At 42.2% G+C, this 24,805-nt stretch overlaps 1 protein-coding gene across 1 annotated transcript in view; it reads right to left on the reverse strand.

Moving 5' to 3' along the window:
* The window catches only part of DENND5B (DENN domain containing 5B), a 106,173-nt gene that overhangs the window by 22,139 nt on the left and 59,229 nt on the right, over window positions 1–24,805 (reverse strand). Inside the window, exons 4-8 of the mRNA XM_054632136.2 lie at window positions 17,938–18,125; window positions 14,213–14,746; window positions 12,634–12,865; window positions 10,411–10,561; window positions 1,909–2,002 (exon numbers count right to left, since the gene is read on the reverse strand). Coding sequence (XP_054488111.2) covers window positions 1,909–2,002; window positions 10,411–10,561; window positions 12,634–12,865; window positions 14,213–14,746; window positions 17,938–18,125 — 1,199 coding nt within the window. The remainder of the gene's footprint in view (window positions 1–1,908; window positions 2,003–10,410; window positions 10,562–12,633; window positions 12,866–14,212; window positions 14,747–17,937; window positions 18,126–24,805) is intronic.

A 24,805-nucleotide genomic window follows, 5' to 3' on the forward strand; every position in this document is an offset into this window, starting at 1 on the left:
TAGGGATCTGCCATGAAAAAGCTGTGTTCCACTGAAATTCTCAGTTAGGTAACTACAGTTTCAAAAACACTGTAAGGATTTTATAATAGTTCAAAAACTACAGGTGGGAATAAAAGAAAAAAGTTACAGACAATGAAAGTATGTTGTCCAGCAAGCAACCTCACAAGTGACTTCCATCTCAGTGCAAAAATTAACAGCAAAATCAGTAAAAAGTAATACAGGGAATACATAACTAGAAAAATGAATATTTCTTTCTAAATGTGAAGGGATAAAAAGTGTGGTTATAGTCTGAAGAGTACAAAACACAGATAACCTTATTCATTGTATAGCTTCTTATTATATTCAAATTAAAAAAACCAAAACCAACAAACTCTAAGGTTCCAGGGAAGACTAAGGGTGGGCTGAGACAATCAGCTGATTGCCCTTTGCCTGTTGCAGCATCCATGCACCACCACCCTTCTTGCACACTGGGATGCAATGGTCCAGCATCCATATAGCAATGCTCTTGGGACGTGACAACCTAAACTGAATAGCCAGGTGAGCAACATGGCGGGGGAGAAAAACCCCAAAGCAAACTAAAATTCTTGTCTTTTAGCCTTGGAGCCACTGTGTTTTCCAGGGAGCTGGTGTGGAAGCTCCTTTCCAGCTACTTTTCTGACTATAACCACACTTCCAAGCGCTACAGGGACGTGCTCATACTCTACAAAAAGGGGCAGGTTTGAGAGGCAGCAAAGACGGAGGTTCCTCATGCTAACAACATCTCAAAAGCAGCTTTCAACAAGAAGAACTAAAACATACCAGGCAGCATTCAGAGAAGGATTTTTTAGGAGGCCGTGCAGGAGGGGGTGGTCCCTGATCCCACTCCCAGAAGGCCATTGAGTTCTGACGAAGCAAAAGCTCCTCCGAGGGCTAAGAGGAGGCAGATGCCCCAATGGCAGAACAGCCAGAAAGAAAGAGGAGACAAAGCAAAAGAAGCATGCATATGATCCACAGCCAAAAAAAAGAAGAAAGTAAATACATGACAAAGTACTGAGAAGGCTCTGCTGCCATATACACGCACGAGGCACTGCTTAAAATATACTTGCAAAGCCATGTTAGCAAAAATAGCAACAAACAGGTACAAGTGCTGTTTTGCTGTGTTTCCATGAAACATTGTTCAAAGCTATGGTTGAAGAGTCCTCTCATCCACTCAGGTTCTTTTGGAGAGCAAACTCCAACACTGACTATCGTTACTGAGTGAGTTTTACCACAAAACAGCATGAATGTTATATTTTTGCTAGTGACATACAATAGAAGCATATGGACATCAATGGAAAAATGTGGCAGAAAAATATTTAATGAAGAATGAAGAACTGAAAAGATGGGAAAGAAACACATGTATGTGACTGACATTTACAAGATGCATGGGAGTTTCCAAGCTTTAGGCATAAAAAGGCCCCAAAGTCTTAACCTTTCAAATATGTAAAAGGTTAGAAATCTACGTAAAAGAAAGGAAAAAAGTTCCTTTAAGAAAAAAAGGAAGAATCCTGCCTCATTCACTTCTACATGGCTGACATTTACTCAAGGACTTGACTTTTCCAGAGACTTCCACCCTGGCCAGAGTTTGGCAGCTGCACTGCCAGGCTCTGCTGTGTGCAGTAACACAGCCAGGGTCTAAATCAGCAAATCATTTCCCTGGTGACAATGGGGCTGTCTTGTCCCAAAATAATAAAAGCACTTTATTTATGTTGCGTGCTTTGAAGTTGTGTGGCATCGGTGACAAGCGGAGCAGCATCCAAACGGCTACAGAGACCCAACCAAACCATAGAGTAGCCACAAAACTGCTCCAAGGAACGGGCACATTGTTGTCCAAACCTCCACCTCCTGGATCACAGCTCATGTGAGCTGCCCCCAGAGGAGGCCACCCACCTCCCTCATGTCGTTGTCCAGGGCGATGTGCTCCGAGTGCTGCCGCAGGCGGTCCTTCCTCCGCTGCGTGCTGGCGCTGCGGCTGGCCCAGCGGCTGCAAAACACACAGGGGAGACACAGTGAGCACAAGGAAAGCAGGGGGGAAAGCCTGGGTCAGGAGCTGAAGGACAGCCAGTGGGTCTGCAGCAGAAGAAGGGAAAGGACAAGCTTGGACTTTGCAGTGAATGTCGGTGTGAGATGGTGCCTGGCCTCCCCATGGGAAACCACCTGGGAGGTGACAGTCCAGCACTCACCCAAGGGACAAAATTCCAAATGGAAACGTGGGCAGCTGCCTGCCAGGGTCTCCAGTGAGAGCTCCTGGTACCTGAAATGCAGGTCATGCCACAGCATTGATGACATCACTAGGTTAGTCACTGTGCTTAGTTACCCAACACCACTGCTGCATTTAATGAGGCTTGACAAGAACAGCGCCTTTAGCAAAAAACAAAACACAATGATTTATTTTGAGTAGCAATTTCTATGATTGTGCTTTTCTGTGAGAAGTGCTACTTCTCTGTTCTCCACTTTCTGTGGTATTTCCAGGAATTATTTGAGACAAACTTTGCAATTTTAACAACTGTTATTGGGTGCACCTATGTCTAAAGGTTATAAACAATACTGATGTTCCTAGGATTAGTCATGTTGCTATTTTCACCTTAGCTTTTTTTTGCATTTAGTTCCTAAGTACCACAGAAAGCCTTGGGTTTTTTCCATCTGTTCATGTACACCCAGTTGACCTTTTCCTCTCTCCGCACATGTGGCATTGGTGAGGACAGCAGTCTCCAGATCCCAAACCCACATATTTTTGCGTGCACTCCAAACAAAAGTACATACAAATAAAATTTGGGATCTACCAGTTTGGGCAAGGAGTTTCAGCAGATGAATGCCTGGGGAGGAAACTCTTGCACAGAGCTGGACTTGGGTTCTGACATGTTGGGCAAAACACTGGAGATGTGCAAGGAGGGGAATCTGACCCAAGAGTAGTGCAGGGATGTGGCCCCTGGTGACCAAAAAAAGGCCTCTGTTTCCAGAGAGAAGAACTTTGCAAACATGAACATAGCTATATTCATCAGTTCCTTGAGAGAGTCAACCAAAGACTGAATTTTGGCTCACCACACAGATACAAAGGGAAAAAAAGCCACAGAAACTGTTATTTAAACAAGTCACACTGAAGTCCCATTGTACCTCACAAATAACATCAAGAAAACAAGTACAAAGGAAGAAATCTGGGTCTGTATGTAATTATGATTCATCACCTCAGTATCCCATAAGACAACACATTTATTTTTAAAGCATTTTTTTTTTGTGGCCTCAAGTCTCTGCTAACAAAATGAAACAGCCCAATAGGTGTCTGCACAGCAAATGCTGATACCTTCTCAGAGGAACACATCACTGACATAAGTGTCTTTGCACCTCCGTCAGTCACCATTTATTTTTTTCCAGAAGCAACAGCCAAAGCCTCGTTAGATGACAAAGAGGGGGAAAATAAAACCTTACATTATAATAATCTCAACAACCAGAAATGTCACAGAAAAACTCTGTTGAACAGAGGATATTAATGTGACTTTAGCCACTTGGCTCTGGAAACCTTGCATTTATTGCAAGCCAGGACCATGTTTATGTTTCACACAACAGAATGCCAATAACACATTGGACATTTAAGTTATAGATCAAATATTACCCTGTATCATAGTTTTTCTGCTCCAATTTATATGGTTATTTTCTGAATTCTAGACAGAGCTTGGATCCATTTCCATCTGCATTTACTGGAAGATGGAAGAATTGCTTTAAGTGTCCTTTGAGGGAAAACCAAAGGTGAAAGCAGAATGAAAGCCACAGAATAATTACAAAATAACACACCACTATTAAAGCATTTTCAGTTCATTCCAGAGCTGTACTTCACCTGGGAGATAGCACAGACCATTTTCCAGGTTATTAAACAGAACTATTTGAACATTTTAATCATACAAAAGTGAAGATTGTTGGATGTTCATGCAAAAAAAGACTGCTGCTCATTAGCTGGAGCAATTACACACAGTGAGCTGCACATTCCCTCTTTTCCAAACTCTGAAGTAGAGGAAGAGGAGCTGTTGAGTCACTGGGTGAGGTCTGTACATTCAGATGCTGCTCTGAATCTCTCTGGAAGGTTTTGTGAAGATCTAACAGCAGATAAACAGGATTAAGCAGCTAAATCTTTTAAAGCCTTTTCTTTACTGGGTCACATAGAATTTTTTTTTTCCCAAAACAATGCTTCAGTATTACAATAACCATTCCCTCTCCTCAGCAGTGACTGCATTTCAAATTGCTCTTCCTCTCCCTGCAACCACTTGAAGTGATTTTAAGGGGGATTAAAGCCCCAGTGGTGGCATCACCTGCCCATGGAAGCTGAAATCCCATGTGGGTGCCTCTGCCAGCCCTGTCATCAGCTGCTGCTCTATTCACACCTCAGCCCAGGTGCTGCCAAAGCAGCAGAGAAAGCTGTTCTCCCTCCAGCAGCCCTTTGCTTGTTGTCAGCCCCTAGACTTGGGCTTTTCAGATAACCCCTGCTGCCTGTGTCCCTCCTCTCCTTGTCCTGAGGAGATGAAGCCCTCCTGCTGCTCAGCCTGGATGCTGCCCAAGGACTCCCCAACCCCAAAAATGCCTTCTCCCTTTTAGTTTTTTGCTGGCAGGGCCACGAGCATGGACTACTGGCAGGTTTCATTTATTCCTCACAGTGGAGGCATTGCTACAAGCACCAGGTCTCTGGGGATGGAGCAGACACAGCTTGGGTGCTGCAGGGAGCCCAGGGACAAGCTGCCTCCATGGAAAAATGAGGAAAGGCTCATTTCAGTGTGTCTGTCTGTATCTAATTCCCATATCCACAAATGAATGCTCCCCACCTCCAGGGACTGTGGAAAAGCAGTGATATTTCAGAGCAGGGACCAGGGAACACTGTGCTCTGTTCAGCATATGGAAATGAAGTAAGGCACCTCCAACTAAGACCTTTGTGATATAAAAGCAGTCAAGTCAGCACCATTTAGTATCAAATTAGACCCAACAAGCATGGGGATAGGTTTGCAGAGGTTGGAGGGAATGTAATGGTGACATTTGAAACATCCCATGTTAAGTATCATCTTTTACATTTCTATAATAAAGGAGGTAAGGTAGTCAGCAACAAAGCTGCACTGTCAGAAACCATCTAGCAAGACAGCACCTCACACCAGGGACTGGTCATGCTGTACTGTGACCATGTGTACAGATCTCTTTCTTCCCACACCTTCTCCCTGCCCGCCCCTTTTTAAAGTTCCCTTGAGAAATGAAGAAATTATGTCTTCCCAAATCAGACATGGGTGCAGCAGGCAAGATTTATACTGCAAAACATGAACATGCTGCAAGAGAACTTCTTTCTCAGATGGATTTAACCAATATTACCCATCACCATGAAAATCCCTATTGTAATTTACACTCCATTTACAGTCATCACAGAGAGAAGGAAAGAGAGAAATGCATTTGTCTATAGGACAGAACCTAAATCTCCTCATATACACCATCTCATGAGGCAGGCTGCTATTTAGGTCTGCAAATCATGACAATACCCATTCTACCTATAGAGATCCATCAAAGGAGTTATCTGAGTTTCTGCATTCTAATAAATTAGCACACAGCTGTAGTACAGCCCCAGCAAACCCCCCTAAAACATGAACACATCAAACACACACAGCCTGCACATACAAACTCCTTTCAGGGCTTACATGTGTGGGGCTGTACACAGAGATTCCAAGTGAAACACATGTCAGACCAGACAAGAAAAGGAACATTGAAACTGAGCTCCACCTGATCATGGATGGGGATCCACAGTGTCAATCTGCTCCACAAACACTGTTCCATGCTAAGGAGAATGAAGGCTTAGATGGAGACTTAGGCACCTTTTCCATCTCTGCCATAGGGTGAAATAGGAAAGCTCTGAAACTGCTCATTGGAAGGACAAAAATTAGTAAAATGCCTTAAAGAGAGTGGCCTTGCACTGACAGGCTCTTTCAGCAGTTCATATGAAAAGAAGTGATTATAAAGGGTGGCACACACAACTGTCATCCACTGTAAGGAAGAGCTGTAGTGAATTGGCAGCATCACCTGCCCTGAGGAACCACTGTCCTATGAGGTATTTAATTTGCAAGTCCCTTGGGACAGAAGTACTATTCAGAGGAGAGCAAATGGAATAGTGGATGCAAGGATGTCAATGCCCATTTTTCCCTGTCAGCTTTAATTCTGCACAGCTATGTTAAAATGATCTATTAACTCAAAGAAGTTAATTGCACTTTTCCTGCCTTGCACCAGTTGAGCAGAGGATCAGTAGCTCAGGAGACTCACCCATGAGGTTCCAAGTCACCACAATGTGTATTTCCTACCTCAGAGACCTTCTTTAAGCACAGACTGTCAGTCACACTTTATTCCTGAAAATGAATGTATTTGAGTACAAATGGTTCCTATTTTCATTGCACCCATCAGTGGTTTGCTACATTAGGTTACCTGAAGTATAGTAACTGCTTGTTTCAGATCTTCTTATGTAAAAGGTGAACTATTACTACTCACAAAATTTAAATAACCTCAGTGCTGTGTGTGGATGGCTCATTGCTGACTCATTTCGTGCCCACCTAGATGTGCTGCAGAGATGCCACTCTATATTACTTGCAATTGTTTGGCTTGATTAAAAAAGATTATCTCTTCATTTAACACAGCCTTAAAACAGTACCAAACAGACAGGGGGGCAGTAAAAGGCCATATAATATGAAGCACTCATTAAAAGAAAAAGACCATTTGGCACACAAAAAATAATTTAGTTAAAACAAGAACAAATTCTGTCATCACACAGAGACACATCAACCCCTCTGTGTTATATATACATCATATTTCCTTGAAAATCATTACCTGATGTTAAATGCCAGCAACAAGCAAAAAAAGAATCTGCCCCAGGCAGATAAACCCTGCACAGCTCCCATCTTGAAGGAGGGGGCTGAAGATGAAGAGCACAGGACAGTGCCCACCAAGTCATGTCATAAAACAGAGCACAAAAATGAACCAATTCCATACAGTCCTACTGCATGGGTTTTGTAAATAAATACTGACACAGTGGTCAGATCAGCAAAACACAGCTCGGGAACAAATGGAAGTGGCCAGGGCAGGAAAGAGGAAACAATATGGTCGGCAAAGTAAGCAAGGAGGAAAGCAGGGCTCCAATAAAGAAGTGGGAGGGAAAGCAGGCCTAAACAGATAGGAAGGCACAAAAAGGGTAATTAAAGCCATTTTGTAAATGTGTAACAAAGCAAACCCTTCATTTGAAAACCAAAAGAAGCAAGAAAAAAATGCATTCAGTTGTTCTTTGAAGGCATTCAATACAGATTGCCAGAATGCAAATATATTCCCATGCTTGGGAATCACTGTTTTCCTCTGCAATATTTAATCTCATTTATCAAGCTTCTTAGTACAAATTAAGTTACAAGGTAATCAATTAGATTGAAAACACAGCTTGTTTCATTGTTTTAATTTTGCACTGTAAGCATATTCCCCCTAATTTAACAATTAGCTAATCAAAAACCATGAAGTGTTTATGTAGCTTGGCTTTTTGTCATTCAAATTCCACTCCTGCAAATGCCTCAGCCAGTGGAGCTCCAGCTACAATTTTAAAGCCTGGCAGAAAATGCACACAGGGAAGAAGGGAACACATAGAAACCACAGTGTGGTGCTGGGGTTTGAGAAAGGAAATGAGGGCTCTGGAAACCACAGCTCTTCTCCAGAATAACAGAGAAATAAGCCTGAGGGACTGCAGCCTGTTTGCTCCTGGGATGCTTTCTAGGAGGACTTCTGCAGAAGCCACTGTTTTATATGGCTAGAGCAGTGTGGAGGGGATGCTGTTGTACCCAGAGGAAGCTGCAGCTGCTCCCTGTAGATTCAGAAGGTTTTCCCATGATGTGGGAGATGTATCAAAGGCAAGCAGCACAGAGGGAGTCCAAGTGGGACACTGCTGCCTGATGGGAAGGAGGGTAGAATTGGCTTTGGGTTTAGTCTAAATTGTTTAAATCACATATAGGATCTAGAACTGAAACTAGAAGTGTTTGTTGTCTGCATTATATTTGTGATTTAGATATAATATATTACACATGTAACAGCCCAGTAACTGAGGTATTTTCAGTGCTCCTCCAGCTTACAGGAAGGGAACAGCTAGATAACATTCTGAGCTCTGGTTATGTATTTGTTAGTTTATCAGCCCAGAAAGGAAAGCAATAAATCCCTGATTGCTGGCCACTGAGGACATCTTTTCATTAAAACAGCTTTGAACTGGTTTATTTGCTGCTGTCCAGCAACAACTGAATGCAACATGGGAATTATTCCACATTTCCCACAAATATACTTCCATACAAAATTCAGGACAAAATTTGCTATGTAAAACTGAAGCCTGCAAAAATAATTCTCATCTACACAGCAATATCCTTTGCATTAATTTTATAATATAAACACACAACAGCTACACCTGAAGAGTCTGGAAATGTAGCTGGAATGTTCTCTTAGCCCATGTTCATAGGCAAAGCTCCAGTCCTGTATCTATCTCCAAGAATCATACATTGGGAAATTCAAATTTATGGAAGGCTATACTTCAACTGGTTTTGTGGTCAGAAGAGTCACACTGCTTTTGCAGAAGGCAAGGAAAAGCTGTTCTATACATGGGTGTAAAATCAGCAGAATTACACGTCCTAAATGGGAGAGAAAGAGTCTTCTCAGCTGCTCACATGAAAACCAGGCAGAAGAAAGATATAAACAGATGGTCTTGAGATTTTCCAATTACAAGCCTTTTTGGCAACATACAACTGGAGGAATTCCAAACATTTGTCACTTTGACATCGCTTTGTGGTAAGCAATGGGATTTTGGAACTTAAAAATTCTGAAATATGCTGTGATCTAAATCAAAATCACCATTCAAGGAGCTAAAGTCAATTTAGAACAGGTACCAATCTAATGGAAGCAAATCTCAAAGAGCATAAGGAAAACTATTTTTAAGTGATGCTTATTCATAGATTCACTATGATTTTGCAATAGACACAGAAGATTTAAGCAACTTTATGCAGGCTAGGCACACTCTCACTGTTGCTGACACTGTGAAATTGAAACCCACCCATAAGAATAAGAGGCAGACTGCTAAATACAGCATCTCACAAGATGAAGAAATCCTCCATTCCTGAAAGGACCATTTCCCATACAGTTCTATCTCCATTTGCAGGAACCCTGAAAGCAAAGGAACTTTGAAATATGAATTCCTCCTCTGTGATTGGTTCTGGGGTTTTAAAAATTTCTTTTAAAGAATTCCATTTCTTCAAACATTCAGTGCTTAAGGATCTCTTTTATTATCATTTGCAATTTTTATTCCTAGCAGGTTATTCAAAAGGGCTTAGCTAGCATTGGTATGCACAAAAGGTGTTTAAATAGAACTGAGTGGGCACCTCATGGAGAAGCTCAGAGGGGCACGTGTGCATGCACATGTCTAAAACAAGAGGCAGCTTTAACATTTGGACAACTTTGAACCCTTTAAAGCTCTTGGATTTCCCTGTGCTCCCACATTTTGACTACCTGAGGGCTTCAGCTGATAATTTAATGAGCTTGTAATCAGTGATGCACAAATATTTCACTTTTGAAGAGGGAGAAACCTCTCATTCATAGGTTTTGCAGGAAGAAAGACTAAAAATAAAGGAACTCACAGTACTTATTTTGTATTATAACTGTAAAGTGTATCAGTGCTCCAGGTTCCCATTTTGCATTAGGTAAATGAGCCATCTAATGGCATGCTCAATTCCACAGCTATAGGTAACACTAGCCTCTTATCAAAGTACATCACAGAACCTTATCAGAGTCAAAAAAGAAGTATGTGACATACAGACTCACATACTTTCCACTCTCACCAAGTTACTCTTCCAGGGTATTCTGATGTGGCAACTCAAAGAGAGCTACAAAAAACTCTGGGTCACGTAATAACAGCTAAAGAAAAGAAAGAAAAAGAGTGGACACTAATTTCATTCCACATGATGGTGTGAAGGTTTCAACACCAAAATTTCTTTCAGAATCTGAATTTTGGCTTGAGTTCCCAAATTACTGTTTTTAGTGCAAAACAGTCAAACAATTCATTTGAAACTCAGAAGACCAATTACAAAAAAAACCTATGTATAAGAATACAGAATAGTTACCACTCAATAGAAAACAGCAGTGAGGAATCTTCCCCAAAACAGCTAATGCTTCCTGACATAACCCAAACTATGGTCCTATTTTCAAAAGTCACAGCCCATGAAACGGGCTGAAAAAAACCTGAAATGGAAACAGCTGTTAGTTTTCCATTCATTAGACTGGCTATATGCCATCCAAAATTAGGACTTCTGTCCAATGATGTGAAGCATTTGTATGAGAAACCTGTTTTTAAATCCAGGAAATAAAACCTGCGCTTACTTGTTATTGGTGGGTCCCGTTGCCAAGACATCTGATTGCAGCTTTGGGAAAAATCCTTGCTCGTATTTCCCTTGGCCAATCTTCATGTCGAGCAGGTGGGGGTGGATGGCTGTGTGGTCAATCTTCATCAGGCGCTGCTCGATGGACTGGGCTGCAGGTGACAGTCACAGGTGAGCAACTGGGTCACCACCCACCCGAGGGCACGCGCTGCCACAACAGCACTGGTCATGCTCAGAGCCCTGGAAACCCACTGGAGTTAAATGGTGACCTTAGACACAAATCTGCCACTCGCAGAGGTGAGGAGACACTTGTGCTGTGGGGATTTTAATTTTGCTTTTAGTTTCTTTACCCAACACAACGAGCACCGGTGCAAGCAAGTTAGCTGTTAAGCAAGCAGGTATTTACAGGAGCCTACGAGATGCATTAGGAGCTGGCAACAGCAATGCCATCTTCCCCTGAAATTCCTTGTTTGATTTTAAGGCTTCTTCAGCAGAATAGAGACCTCCAAGGCCAGCTGCAGCCCTGTGGGACTGGGCACCTTGCTTAGCCCCAGACATGTTGGTCCCTGGGCAGATGCTTGTGGAGGGACACCTGAGTTTTGCAAACATCTGGGACTATAAATATCCTCTTCCTGAATTTAGATATGCCTTTACTGGATGGCAGGCCTTCAAAAAGCATAGCTAACTGTAGTAAGACCTAAGCAGCATCAGGAAGATGAGCAGATTCTTGGAAACAAGGAAGGCTATGGTAAGATGGGAGAGGGCTCCCCAGGAATCTCAGCTCCACTGAAACTAAAGCAGTTCAAAATCCTTTGCTTCAGGGATTTGAGGGTTTCAATCTCAAACCTCAAATGGAATGAAAATTAAACCTGTCACCCTCTTAATTTGTGAAGAACTTGGGAAAGGAGGTGTATGGGTGAATTCAGCATTTAATTAGCAACTTTAATATTCAACTCTTTCTAGCCCATCTATTAACGGGCAGGCCTGTTCCTTCAGCATATCACAGCTACAGGATACATATGCAAAGGGTGGAAGCTAAACCTGTTTTCCATTTGTTAAGAATAACATATAACTCATTTCCTGTTTTATAAAAGTGTGATGGGAAAGAAGCTGTCACAAGATTTACATACATTATCATTAGAAACTCAGCAAGTATTTTTTCCCCTCTAAAAAAAATAAAAATCACTTTGTATGGTTCCATTTTGGAGAAAAGGAGTGGGTAGTGAGGGGTCAGAGGATTTGAAGGGTTCCAAAAATAGTTAAACAAACAGGTGTTGGATCAGTGCTGGGGTCACATATACTGTGAATGGTAAATATGAAGGAAAATTGATATTACTATCAGTTTGCTGCTTTTCACAAGACAGAATATGAGGTTCTGGTGCCACAATATCTGCCAAAACTAGACGCTGAATAGACAGCTGACCTGCAAATTAGAATTGGTTTAGACAGAAAAATTTAAACACACACAGATTTCTATTTCTGACATGTTTACAGCAAGTAAAACACTGACGGAGTTAAACCTAAAAAAAGCCCCACAAGAAATATGTTTGCCCTATCTTACTACTATGTGTCCCAACAAATTTAGGAGTATCATTTCCCTGTATTACTTAGAAATTAAATAAATACTTGCACAAGCATTAAACTAGAAATTCAAATATAATTTGGAAAGGCATCCTGTGACAGTAACAGAAAAAGATTCCAATCCTTCAGTACGGTGTGTTGTTCATTAACACTGAACATCTATTGCTGGAGGTACTAAATATGCCACACAGGATTACATCCCCACCCAGCATCCCCTGCTGCTCTAACCAAATGGTGTTAGGCTAAACAATGTCTTTTTATGGAAGGGGGAGACAAGGCCAGTGGAGCAGACACCAGGGCTCGACTCCTCCGTGTGGCTGGCACTGGTCCCACCACCAGGGTGAAGGAAAGCTCTCCTGGAAAAGGAACAGGAGCTGCCTGAAATGAGAAACTGAGCCAATTCCATTTGGGTTTGGCTTGATTTTATTAAAGGCACCAGCCCTGGAGAGCTCAAAGAGAAGGCTCCTGCCATTTCTGGTCTTTAACAGGATGATTAAGTTGCAGCTGAGATAAGGACACTGCTGAGTCCTCCTCAGGTAGCTCCAAGACTTTATCAACTGCAACACTCAGATGACTGAGGACCTATATTTCTTGGTGGCTGACATTGTACTTGTGAATATTTTACCAGCCCATCTGAACATACCTGCTTCTTTCAGAGTGCTGCATTTCTGGTAGTTGGATGTCCGCAGTGCAGGGGCCCTGACGTTATACAGCCTTATTTTCTCAATTCTGGAGTCAAAAACTCGTAGAAAAGGGTCCTTCTCCTCCCACTGGGACATTATCTTATTGTCTATGAAGGTTGCAAACATCTGTGTTTCGATGAAGTGTGAAAGGAATGGGAGGTAAGGCTCGGGTTGGTCCGAAAGGAAGGAAGCCTGAAATACAGAACAGCTCATTAGTGCCACATTCATGCTCAGCACTGATGTGCCCAGCCATCCTTCAGCAGAGAACTGATCCAGCAGCCAGCAGGAAGGCTTGGACAAGGCTTCCCTCACTGCAGAAACACCTCTCAGAGAGCTGTGAACCCATCTACAAAGGGGTTTGGTTCACAACTGTAAGAAATAAGCAGTCAGGGAGGCTTTGACAGCTGGAACAAAGGGGTATCAAGTTACTAAAGTAGTGCTCATACTGCCTGCTTTTTCAAAGCAACCTAGTAGCTCTCACCCCCAGGAATAAACCCTGTGAAATGCATGGCAGACAATCACATGTGCCCCCATGGCACCTCTGGTCTGGGCATCATTGCCTGGAACCATATCACTTAAAGTGTCATACATATCAAGGGGTGCACAGTGCTCTTCAGTGATGTTACACAGGGCAATTAATCACGAATTTCCAATTAAAATTGACTGTGTGTCTAAATCTCTAACTGAGCTTTGAAAACTGTAAACTTAACAGCCCATTTTATTGCAGAAGCACTAGCAGAGATTGCCTAAACAACCCCATCCTTTTGAATGCTACACTGTTTTAATGGCCAAAACCAAACAAACCAATAAAAGGCACGGCAGCAATTTTTGTAAATCAAAAACTGACTCAGATCAGTATTTAGTCTGTTCCTCACTGTTCATCCTCTTAACCTTCTCCTTAGAGAAGGACTTGGACCTAAAAAAAATGATGGCTAAGAATACTATCTGCTTTGTAGGGTCACTCAGCAGCTGTGCAAGGTTCCCAACATTTCCCATTCTTTTTGCTGTCCTCCCATCTATTTATATTCCCATTTCTAATCTCAAGAGATTCCTTTTCCCTCTTATGCGTACACAACAACGGAGTCATAACAATACTCTTTAAGTGACAACCTTCTTCAGAACAACATCACCCATTACCAAAACCTCTACCATGAGATTAGGAAAAATGAAAGATTAGATTTGGTTTTTTATCTCAAGTGTGAACCTCTCCTCCCAGCAATCAAAAAAAAGAAAGAAAGACAGAAAAAGAAGTCACTTAGCATTGTTACCCTTCCACCAAGCCCACAGGAGCAGCCCCACGAGCTGGGCAGAAGCCTGCCAGCTTGGTTTGTACAAGCCAGGATGGCTCTGAACAGCTCAGTGGATGCGCTCCGATTCACTCTGGCAGGAGATCTGGCCCTGTGTAATGGAAACGGACAAATCTTGCAGTGAGGCAGATGAGGAACGGCAGACCAAAGAGAACCTAGGCTATATTTACACAAACACAGCTATCCTCCCTCCCCCTTTTAGATGGAGACATGAACACATGGCTGTCTTTACTTTGTCAAAGTTTTGCATTTGTTCCCTGTTTGTCAGCCACGACTCCATGTCGGGGGCAGCCTGGATGACGAAAGCCTCGTAGTCTGCGAACAGCTGCGTGAAGCGGTTGGCGAAAACCTCGCGGAGCTGCACGTTCAGTTTGTAGTCCCTCAGCTCCAGCTCCTCACAGGACAGCTTCCCATCCTTCTCCTCTGTGAGGGGGGGGCTGATGGTCATTTTCTCCATGGTCACGCCCGTTCTCTTGGCCAGGGCCTGCAGGCGGGCGATGGTCTCGTTGCCTTTCAGCAGCTCATACATGTTGAGGGCATTGCTGGGGATGTTCCCGTTCTTCTTGTCGTTCACCAGGTCGCTAAGAACCAAGTTCTTGAGTTTGGTGGCGCTGTCACTGCAATGCAGATTGCCTTCTGGAGGGATCCCAAACTGCAGGAGAACCTCAGAGATTTCCTGGATAAACTCCAGCTTGTTGGGGAACTGTGGGAATTCCTCTGGCAGTTCAATGAAATGGTTATCGATGTCTACAAAACACAAGTTTGCCTGCAATACAAACAAAAGTTTCAAAATGGACACTCAGCACTGAACTGGTTCCCCTGTGATGTAGCCCTTTCTCCCAGGGTGCTTCCAGACAGAAGGATAAGTGCACACATATGCAGGATACTTTAGCTGTGTTGTCTAGCCCATGACATTTCAGACTTCAGGAAAGCTGAGGGTCAACTGCATGACAAATAAAGGCTCCTGCATTCTCCTGTTTCCCCAGGGCACGCAGACCCCAAACTCTCCACTAAAAAGATTTCATACACCCTCTCAGAGCAGCCAAGGACACACCACCAAGCAGGAAGTGCAGCACCACTTCTCGGCCCATGCAAATACCCTTTGTGTGAATTACTGCATCTCACAGGCACATTTATTTTACCAACTGCAAGAAGCCTCTGCAGCTGTGCTACCAGGAAATGAGATGTTCAGTGAGAAAGATGATGCTGCTTCAAGCAAAACTACAAAAGAGGGTCCCACAGAAATCCTTTGGGATTATGTCTGAGTACAGCTTGTCCACTAGAGGCTGAGTCTTGTCTCCCCACTCCCCTGACCCTCTGTTTCCATGGAGGCTTTTAATAGTGGCAATTCCTCTGTCTGAGATTTAAAGAGAGTGCTCTTAGCTTTGCTATGAATGGAGATGGATCTCAGTCTGGTAAGATTAAAGTTAAGTGAAGACATTAATCTAGCAGGGCAGATACTTTTACTAGGTAAGTGTCAATGGAGGGATAGAAGAACCCCACATAAAAATTAATTACATTGCAAATGCACCCTCAGGAATAACAGCAGAATGAAAAACAGTAATTGATCTTCAGAATGGTGGCTTACATCTAAAATTCACTGAGTGCATTGTGCTGAGTAAAATCTTAACCCAGGTCAGATTCCCAAGGTGCTGAGGTCTGATGTGTTTTATCCTGGCATAAAACTGCAGAACAGGAGATGCAGAAAACCCACAGGGCAGCAGCAGGTCTTTGTTAGCCTGATTTGGCCATTAGCACAGCTCCTCTGCCTTCTTTCAGGTACTTTTAGTGTTCTTTACTTCTTACCAAACACCCTAGACTAATCTTCAGGTTATGTGGAGACAAATTAATTATTTTCCTTCATTTTTGAGAGGTTAATTTTCAGCCAGACAATACATTCAACAAATATGTTTATAATATATTGGATATCTCAGGGACACGTTTATTAACATTAATCATATTTCACATAGATACTTTAAAGCATATTAGGATTCATCTGGTAAAGGAGAAGCATCCCTTCAGCTTTTTTGTATTAAATTTAGTTTGTACAAAGAAATGCATTTCTCCATACAAAACAATTTGATTAAACTATGTAGCTATTACACAGTTGTGGTATGCATCAGTACAGTTCTTTAGCTCAGGGACTGCCTTCTTATCTATCAATATTTCATTTCAAAGGCTTTTTAATTTCAGCTCTGCATATCATTTACAAAATTCAAAAAATCAGATTTAGATTCAGAAAACCCTTGGGGAATTGGTCTCACTTCTCTCTTCAAAAACATCTGATGATTAAAGTTAATGCAGGGAGATTAGTAACCTTAAGACAGCATGATGGCCAGTTGTTACAATTTTTATCTCTAACAAACAAATGGTTTATATTTAGAGCAAGAGCTTGAAAAGCTAGCCCCTGGCCTGAACAATAAAGGAATGCTGATGTGAACAGTGCTTCATCACTGCTCGCATGCTGACGGGTTTTTTATTTTTTATTGTCTAGAGGAATTTGAGATTCGGGATCTTCCCTGTTCAATGTGTCGTATTTCTTTTCCTCTCTCACAGCTGCTGGACCTGTGGTATTCATAAATGCTGATATTTTTCACTCATTTGTTAACCATCATGGAGGGGGCAGATTCCACCCCGCTCTTACTCTTTTCTCCCTGGTGGTATTTGTTATTCCAACGATGCTGCAATACTAAATACTGTCACATTAACATATTAATTTAAAGAAAATGACAGCTTAATCTGCTAACCAAAAGCATGTAACTAATAATTTTTAAAATTGCAGTGATTATATAATATTAGCATGGTTTTACTGAGGAGCATAGCTAGATAGCAGCCTTGCTTCCACACCAGTGCAGATTTCATGTGCTTCAGTCACTGTACCCAGGAGGTAAAACTTGATTTGCAGTTCCACACCATCGAGGCTGACTCAGCCACCTTCATGCAGTACGTAAAATAGATCTTTATTTAAAAATGTATTTCCCCTGCCCTGTGTCTATCCCTCCACTTCCACACAAAAACTCCCACTGCTGCTGTTCCCACCTGCCTTCTCAATCAGAGCAGGTATTTGGAATCCTTAAGGACTCTGCCCCCAGGAGAGTCCCCTCAGCACAGCCACTGGCAGGAGATGTTGCTGCTGTACAAACAGGCACTTTTGGGGTTCCTACTGATTTTAAGAAGAAACCCAAGTTTAAAAGCACGTGGTATGCTCTGGTTCCAGTCACCCTCTGGAATGCAGACAGGTGAGCCATAGCCCAAAGACTTTGCTGTATGGCCAGGTTAAAATGTGAAGCAGTTTTAATCACCTTATCAAATTTTGAGGAGGAAAAAAACTCCATTTCACTCTCCACCACTACCAAGCATTTAACCCTGAGATTAAGAGGATGACCTCTCCTTCCTTTTTTTTTTCCTCTCTAAGTGGTTCATAGGCACAGTATTAATGCAAGCCTGGCTTGTTTGAGGCCAGGATACTGGTCTAGTAAGAGACCAGGAACACAGGGGCTCAGCCACAGATGGGATGAGGCTGGCAGGACACAGGAAGCTCCTCAGCAGCAAGGGGACAGGTTTACACCATCTAGCAACTCCACCTGAGATCCAGACCCATCGAGATCCTCCCCCAACAAAATGCTCTTTAGCCCTCTGTCAACAGGACTGTGACACCAATGGAGTAAAAAAACCTGGTGGAGTGCATGATGTAGGGAAAACCAACGAAATTTCAGCTTTGTCACCACAAACCGGAGAAAGAGAAGCATTTAGAAATCAAAACACTAAGTGGTACTCACTAAATTCAGAAATGGACCAAGAAGGGCAGTGGAGACTTCCCTACTATGTCACTGCTGCTGGCAATCAGTATCCACAGCACCAGAGAAGCCTCCTACCAGCAGGCATTATTTCCCAGCAGTAATTCACACATCTATTGGGCAGACACTCCAGCAAAGCCCCCCCAAGGTGGACACTGACCTCCTGAGGCAGCTCCAGCTTGGAGCGGTCGGTTCCCTCCTTAGACTGCAGCCCCATCAGGTAGGGAACAGGAGCATCCAGGAAATGCAGGAGAGAGGCAGGAAGGATGGGGACATAGACGTGCTGCCACTGGAATGGGAACAGCAGCGTTGTGATTCCCTCTGCCACCGTCATCAGCCGCTGATAATCTAGACATGGCAGAGAAAGACAGATATTGAATTATCTCCCTGCGTTCTGCTTTTGAGATCTGTTTGGCAAGGATATCTGTGACAAAACAAGACAGAAACCATGTTTATATGGTAAGATGTTGTTTGGAAAATAAGACAGAACTTAAAAACCTTAAACATTACTTCAATCTGTTAAAACTCATTCCTCCTGTAAAGAAACAGCTGAGCATAGGTATCATACCTTCTTTAGATCTATTCTGTCATTAAATTAATTTAATCAAAAAGATACCAAAAGTTCTGTCTCTAGTACAGGATTATACTCTAATTCCATAATAAGCATGTATTTTTACATGGGAAGAAGAGGAGAAAGAAGTGAATTTCAAGGAAACATCGTGGTTTCTGGCTTGCTCCTGCCTGTCTGCTTCTGCTCCACTTGCCTTCTATTTCCAAAGCTGAGTGTACTTTCCAGAAGACTTATCTTGGTCACATAACAGCATTAGTTTACAGTCCCTAAGTATATAAAAGCAGCGCTTTTAAGTTAAATCCAAACAGAAGCCCAATATAAATTTAGTTCTCAAATATATTCTGCACAGCTAGTGTATTTATATTATGTTACTTTCCCAAATTTGTCTTTAACCCACTAGTTCATTGCTTTGAAAAACTTTGATTTTAGTAAGCACATAATGCATTATTTTTAAATTAAAAGTTCTTTTGGTCCAGCTGAGCTGAATGTTTCAGAATTTGGGTAACAGAAAATTATTTAACAAATATCTAGACGGCATGATGCAATAGCACAAGATATTTATTGATACAAATGAGGGGATAAATTGAGCACAATTTTTTAATACAAATAAATAAATCACATACTGGTCTTAAAGAGATGGTCATCCTTACAGCAAATCTCAAACTGCAGACCAACCATCTGGAAAAGGTAAAGACCTCTGGGTTTGTAAGCTCCATAGCAGTGCCCAAACCCAAGCCTCATCAGTGCCAGGCAAGTCTCACAAGCTCTGGCTTGAACAACCACAAGATCTTCCCTCTCACAGAGGCCAGACCCAGATCCTGGGTAGCACTTGTGATGTTGCCCATCTCTCCTAATTCTCTCTGCCCCACTCCAGGAGATGAAAGATATCTGTATGAACACCCTGGTTCTGAGTCAGGTGAGAAGGCTTTTTCCTCCAGCCCCATTGGCTGCTTTTGCCTGGAGAGGAGCCCAGCTTTACCCTTCCCATTTCCTGAACATCCCAGCCCGAGACCTTGGCAGACGCCAACAGCAGCAAAAGCGCTGTCATCTGACACTGCTCAGCTATTAGGAGGTCACTGGGAAGATGTTCTTGAATAAATATGCAAATTCCAACAACAAATTGCATCACCCGTTCTCCTTGCTAGCAGCTCTCTGTGGAAAACCAGCCACGATCTGCAGAAGGTCAGCTGGCAGGGCAAAAACCATTTTTCATCTTGTCTTACTAATAGCTATTCAGTCAGCCTGCAAAATTGTCATGCATACAAGTCAGTCTCAAGGTTACACCTCCAAAACGCTCCCAGCTACAGATCAGTCACTGATGAATCCCTGCCCATGCAATGGTCTGCAGCTACACTTGTGCATTCCCTGTCTTGTTGAAGAGCACATACACCAACTCAAGTTATAATACCTACTTGGAGAAGCTTAGGAGCCTCATAACATTTCATAACTATGAAAGCTTTAAAGGTTAAAAAATCAAATAGAAAAAGCAGCATGTCCTAGTATGTGAAACATTTTCCAAGTCTGTCGTGATCTACACAGCCTCAGGAAGAAACAGGTCTTGGCAGAAAAGATGCAAGCATCATTTTGAATAAGGGTATTCAGCTCTGAAAATGCATGCTGACTTTTCTCTGGTGCTACAGATAATATTTAACATGGTCACTAGCACAAATTTTGTAACCAATTTACTATGAGAAAAGCTGATTTAAAAAAAAAAACCAAAAAACCTAGTGATGACTAAATTATTAGACTAGCAATGCTTGTCAGTGATTAGCAGATGAAAAATGTTTATGTACCCAGCAGTTTTGACTGAAGAGAGGCAAGTTCCAGTTTCCTCCAGAAAATAATATACAAAAATCTGTAAATACTTTTTTGTTATCTGTTTAAAGAAGCCAAACTCTAATTACTTTTTACATACTTTCAAGCTATATGAGGTTAGATACCTATCTTATAAAGCCTGAAATAATTTTTGATGGAGGGATTCTTGTACCTATCATCATTTGAGGGAAACTTACATGGCTACTGAGGACAACCTGGAAATAGCAGATTGAGGAAATGGCCTCAAGTTGTGCCTGGGGAGGTTTAGATTAGATATTAGGAAAAAATTTCTCCACTGAAAGGGTTGCTGAGCATTGCAAGAGGCTGTCCAGGGAAGGGGTTGAGTCACCATCCCTGGAGGCATCTAGAAGACGTGTAAAAATGGCAATTAGAGACATGATTGAATGGTGGGTTTGGCAGTGTTAGGTTTACAGCTGGAGTTGACCTTCAAGGTCTTTTCCAACCAAAATTATTCTAAGACTCTTCATGTTCAAAGCTCCGTGCCCATTTTGTTCAGAGAACATTTTCCAAGAGAAACTGCTCAAGGAGGAGAACGCCAGGGCAAAGTGGTCCCTGGGGCTTCTACTGCAACCACTCTCTCCTAATATCTTAGCTGGATGTTGTGGCATTCACATTCTCTGAAAAAATTCCTCTGTCCAGGGTTTTTCTCTTGGGAAGCTGAAAGGCAGCAAGGGAGGCCTCAGAGAAAAGGAAAATAATCCTTATCTCATTTGCTTCTCCTGTGTTGTGCTTGTCTAGAATGTGTTTGGAGATTGTTTACCCACAGGTGATTGTTCCATTGGATTCTGGTGTGAGTTGTTTCCACTCTTTGGCCAATCGGGGCCAAGCTGTGTCAGGACTCTGGAAAGAGTCACAAGTTTTCATTATTAGCTTTTTAGCATTCAGTAAGTATCCTTCTTGTACTCTTTAATATAGTATAGTATTCTTTAATATAATGTAGTATAATATAGTAATAAATTGGCCTTCTGAGAACATGGAGTCAGATGCATCATTCTCTCCCCTTGTTGGTGAGAAAGCATTTACAATAGGATGTGGTGCAGCATTGTCTCTCACACAACCTTTCACTAAGTGATGGGCAGCAGAGTCAAACTCAAAGGCTTTGGATCCACCTCCCTTTTCCAGTACCATCACCATCCTCCAGGGGATCCTGGCCAAGCACCTCAATTCCCTGTGCAGGACATGCCAGGGCTGCAGGGACCTGCTCCCCTGCAGGCTGGCAGTTCTGCTGCTCCAGCACCATCCTCAGCCATGCTTTACCCAGCTCTGGTAACATTCACATGGCTCATAAGATAAAGGGCTTAAAACGCACACCCTGAGATATTCCTGTAGAATTACCAACCACTGTTTTCTGCTGGAGATGGAAATGGTTCCAGCACTTGAACATCAGTTCCCTACAAATGTTTTTCTGAGAGAGGACAAAGCTTGACAATTTTTTGCCTTGGTGTTGATTCTCCATAACACAATAACAGGACAATAATCAGTAAGAAATATCTATCCCAAAGACCTTAAAGTTCAAACACAGGCAGTGACTGAAGAAACAAAATAATCTTCTCTTCATTGTACATGCTGGGGAAAATCTCTGAGATGTTAAGCAATTCATAAAGCTCAACATAAAAATTACTTTTCCTGCCACCAAAGTCTGGTATCTCAAAATCCTTCCCATGCTGCAGCAGAGCAAAACCAAGATCCTTTGAGAAGGCAACAAGACATCAGTGTTATCCCTGCTCCAAAGAGCTAAGACCACATATAGGTTCTAGCCCCAAAACAGAAGAGAATGTCACCTGAGACCTTCTCAGTAAATTCCCAATCACAGGAACTGTGTGCACAAGGCATGTGTAAGGGCACACACACTCATTCTCCCCAGAAATGGTGTTCCTGCTGGGAACAGTGCACTGTTACTCCAGTTTCAACACCTCCAGCCTTCCCAATGAAAGCAGAGCTTGGCCATTTTCCAACTCTCTGTTCCAGTAACCTACCAAAGGTAGGGCAGAAAGCTTACCACAGAGCTGGAGTCACAGCCTGGATCCTCTAAATCCAGTCTAAGGCTTTAAAAATAGACTGCTTCTTTATTTTCCTTTTGAAGTCTCACTTTACATACATTTTGAAAGCACTTGGAAGCATTTGAAGAGATGAGTTACCTGGACACCACTTCCTTTGCTCTACTGCTTTTAGAACACACATAAAGGATAACAGCAGCTTTGCAAAGCCACATATTTAAAAATGCACCCTGGAAGATGATAATCAGATGGTATTCTCAAAGAGTACCTTATCAATATGCACAAAACAATTGTCATTAAACAAAATAAAGCAAACCAACAACAGAGAACAGAAAAACATCAATGAACCTGAATGAATAAAACTAATTCTTTAGAGGCAAACACCTGAACAGGCTTTAAAGCATTCTTGTGACCAACAGTTTTTCCACATGCTTCCTCTTCAATCCAAGTATTATAAGTAATTGTTATGCAACTGTCTTTTTTTTCTTTTTTTTTTTTTTTTTTTGGAACAAGATATGAGTTAGATGAGTCAGGTACATTGGAAAAACTGGAAAATAAAAGTATTTTCTTTTCCTTTGAGCTCTGAGAAAGAACAGCTATGAGTCAAGAACAGCTCCAAACCAGACCTGTCTTGGGTCTGGGTACCTTCAGATCTGTAATGTTTATATAAAGCACACTGCAGATGAAAAACTAAATCTGAAATTCACATCGGAGACAAAAATTGTTTATGAAAGCAAAGGTTTTCAAATCAGATCTCAACAGCTCCACAGAAGCAGCACACACAAGTGCTGCAGACATCAAAGTGCCCTGGAAGCTTCCACCTTTCATCTGATTTGTCTGCTGGCAGCTGTGACAACTGACAAGCCAGTCCTGGTGACTTTCAAGAGATGTTCAGATAAAACACACAAAAATGGTGCAGGAAATGTTTATTCACTGCAGAAATCACCTTGCAGGTGTGCTGCATTCAGGAAACCTGGCCAGGTGCAATGACATGGGGCTGTGACCAGCAGCCTGTCCTGTGGAAATGACCCCTGGCACCTCAGTCCCCTTCCACCCCCAAAGGAAAGGTGCATTCACCAGTTATATGATGAAAGCAGAGGGGCAATTTATGCAAATATGAAAATACATATTTTCCTAAACAGAAGGGTCAAGACAAGCCTGCATCTAATTGCCTGAAGAATTAGCCTCTCAAACTGGGGGTCAGCTCTGTCCCAAGGGAAACATCCCAAGGCCAATACTCACCGAGGCCAGTCCTAACCCTTTTCCTTGTTGGCCAACGCTTAATTTACAAAGCTTCTGCTTCAATACATTTCCATTTATATAATTTAACTATGCCCCAGCCTGCCATCAGTGGCTCAGCATGAATTTATGATTAAGAGCCATCCCAAGAATTAGCTCCCATTACCAGCATGGTTAAGTCTCTGAGAAGAGGGCAAAAGTCTGTGCCAAGGCTGACAAGTCTTTGCCAGCAGGACACATGAAGGTGCTCTTGAGCACACAGGGAGCCCCTTGCTCTCCCCCATGGCTGCTGGGGCAGAACAGGCTCCCCAGCCAGCAGCAAGAGGATGGGGAGGACTCAAGAGTCCACCGGGAACAACTTTGGTCATGATCACTTTAGACTGCCATGTTATTTATCTGGCATTTGCCATAACTGCAAAGGCCTGATTTAACTTTCTTCCCCTCATTCTGAAAAGGTAAAGATGTTTCATTGTGGGAAAAAATGAGATCCAATTTCAAAAAAGAAAAGTGGAGAGGTTGTGGTGTGTGTGGCTTTATCTCCCTTTACAGCTCACTGTGAGCACAAACAGGAGTGGGGCTGTAGCACAGACCTGAACCAGCTCCTTCTCCTTTTTTCCAGATGCTTTAAAAGCTTCACTTTTCAGGTCATACTGACAGCTAACAAAATTGAGCAACTTCTAATTAAAAAAACAATTTTGCCATTTCACCTAAGTTAAAAAGGAAGGCTATATGTCATTCTCTGATTTTTCTACCCAATTACTTTTCTTTTTTCCAGGGAAACATGCACTGCTGCCTCTGAGTGTAGTTCTACTGAGGTCATAAACCCAGGTCTCCTCCACAGCACACAGATTTTGTCCCCATATAATTTGTTCTCTGCAATAGCCTTCCACTGATTTGGATGAATATTAGTGTGGAGGGCAGCTGTTTAAATAATGAGTAGAAGAGCAAAGGTTTTTCATGTAACTATTTGATGTAAAAATGCTTTAAAAGGCAAACACATTATGCATGTACTAGTTTTTAAAAATCTACCCCAAAACAGACCTCATAAGAAAGATCTTTCAGACACTACACTTTCTAGGCAATGACTTTATATATGCATAGTCATTTGTATTACAATTTCTAAGATCAAAAAAAAAATAATGTAAAGAATATTTCAATCTTGGAGGAGCAATTACTCAGGCCCTTGGAAAAAACAACTTGGAAAACGCTCAAAATTATAATGAGTAGAAACAGCCTAAGCTCTAAGAAGTTTATCTCTGTCTCATCCACACGTTCCCTCTCATGCTTAAATCCCTTGAAAGGCAGACATACAAAATGGATTGCTGAGGTTTCCACAGAGCTCACAGTTTAATTCATCTCTCTCCAGCAGGAATCCCACACCAGTG

Source organism: Agelaius phoeniceus, chromosome 5 (assembly GCF_051311805.1).
Source record: "Agelaius phoeniceus isolate bAgePho1 chromosome 5, bAgePho1.hap1, whole genome shotgun sequence".
Classification (NCBI taxonomy): domain Eukaryota; kingdom Metazoa; phylum Chordata; class Aves; order Passeriformes; family Icteridae; genus Agelaius; species Agelaius phoeniceus.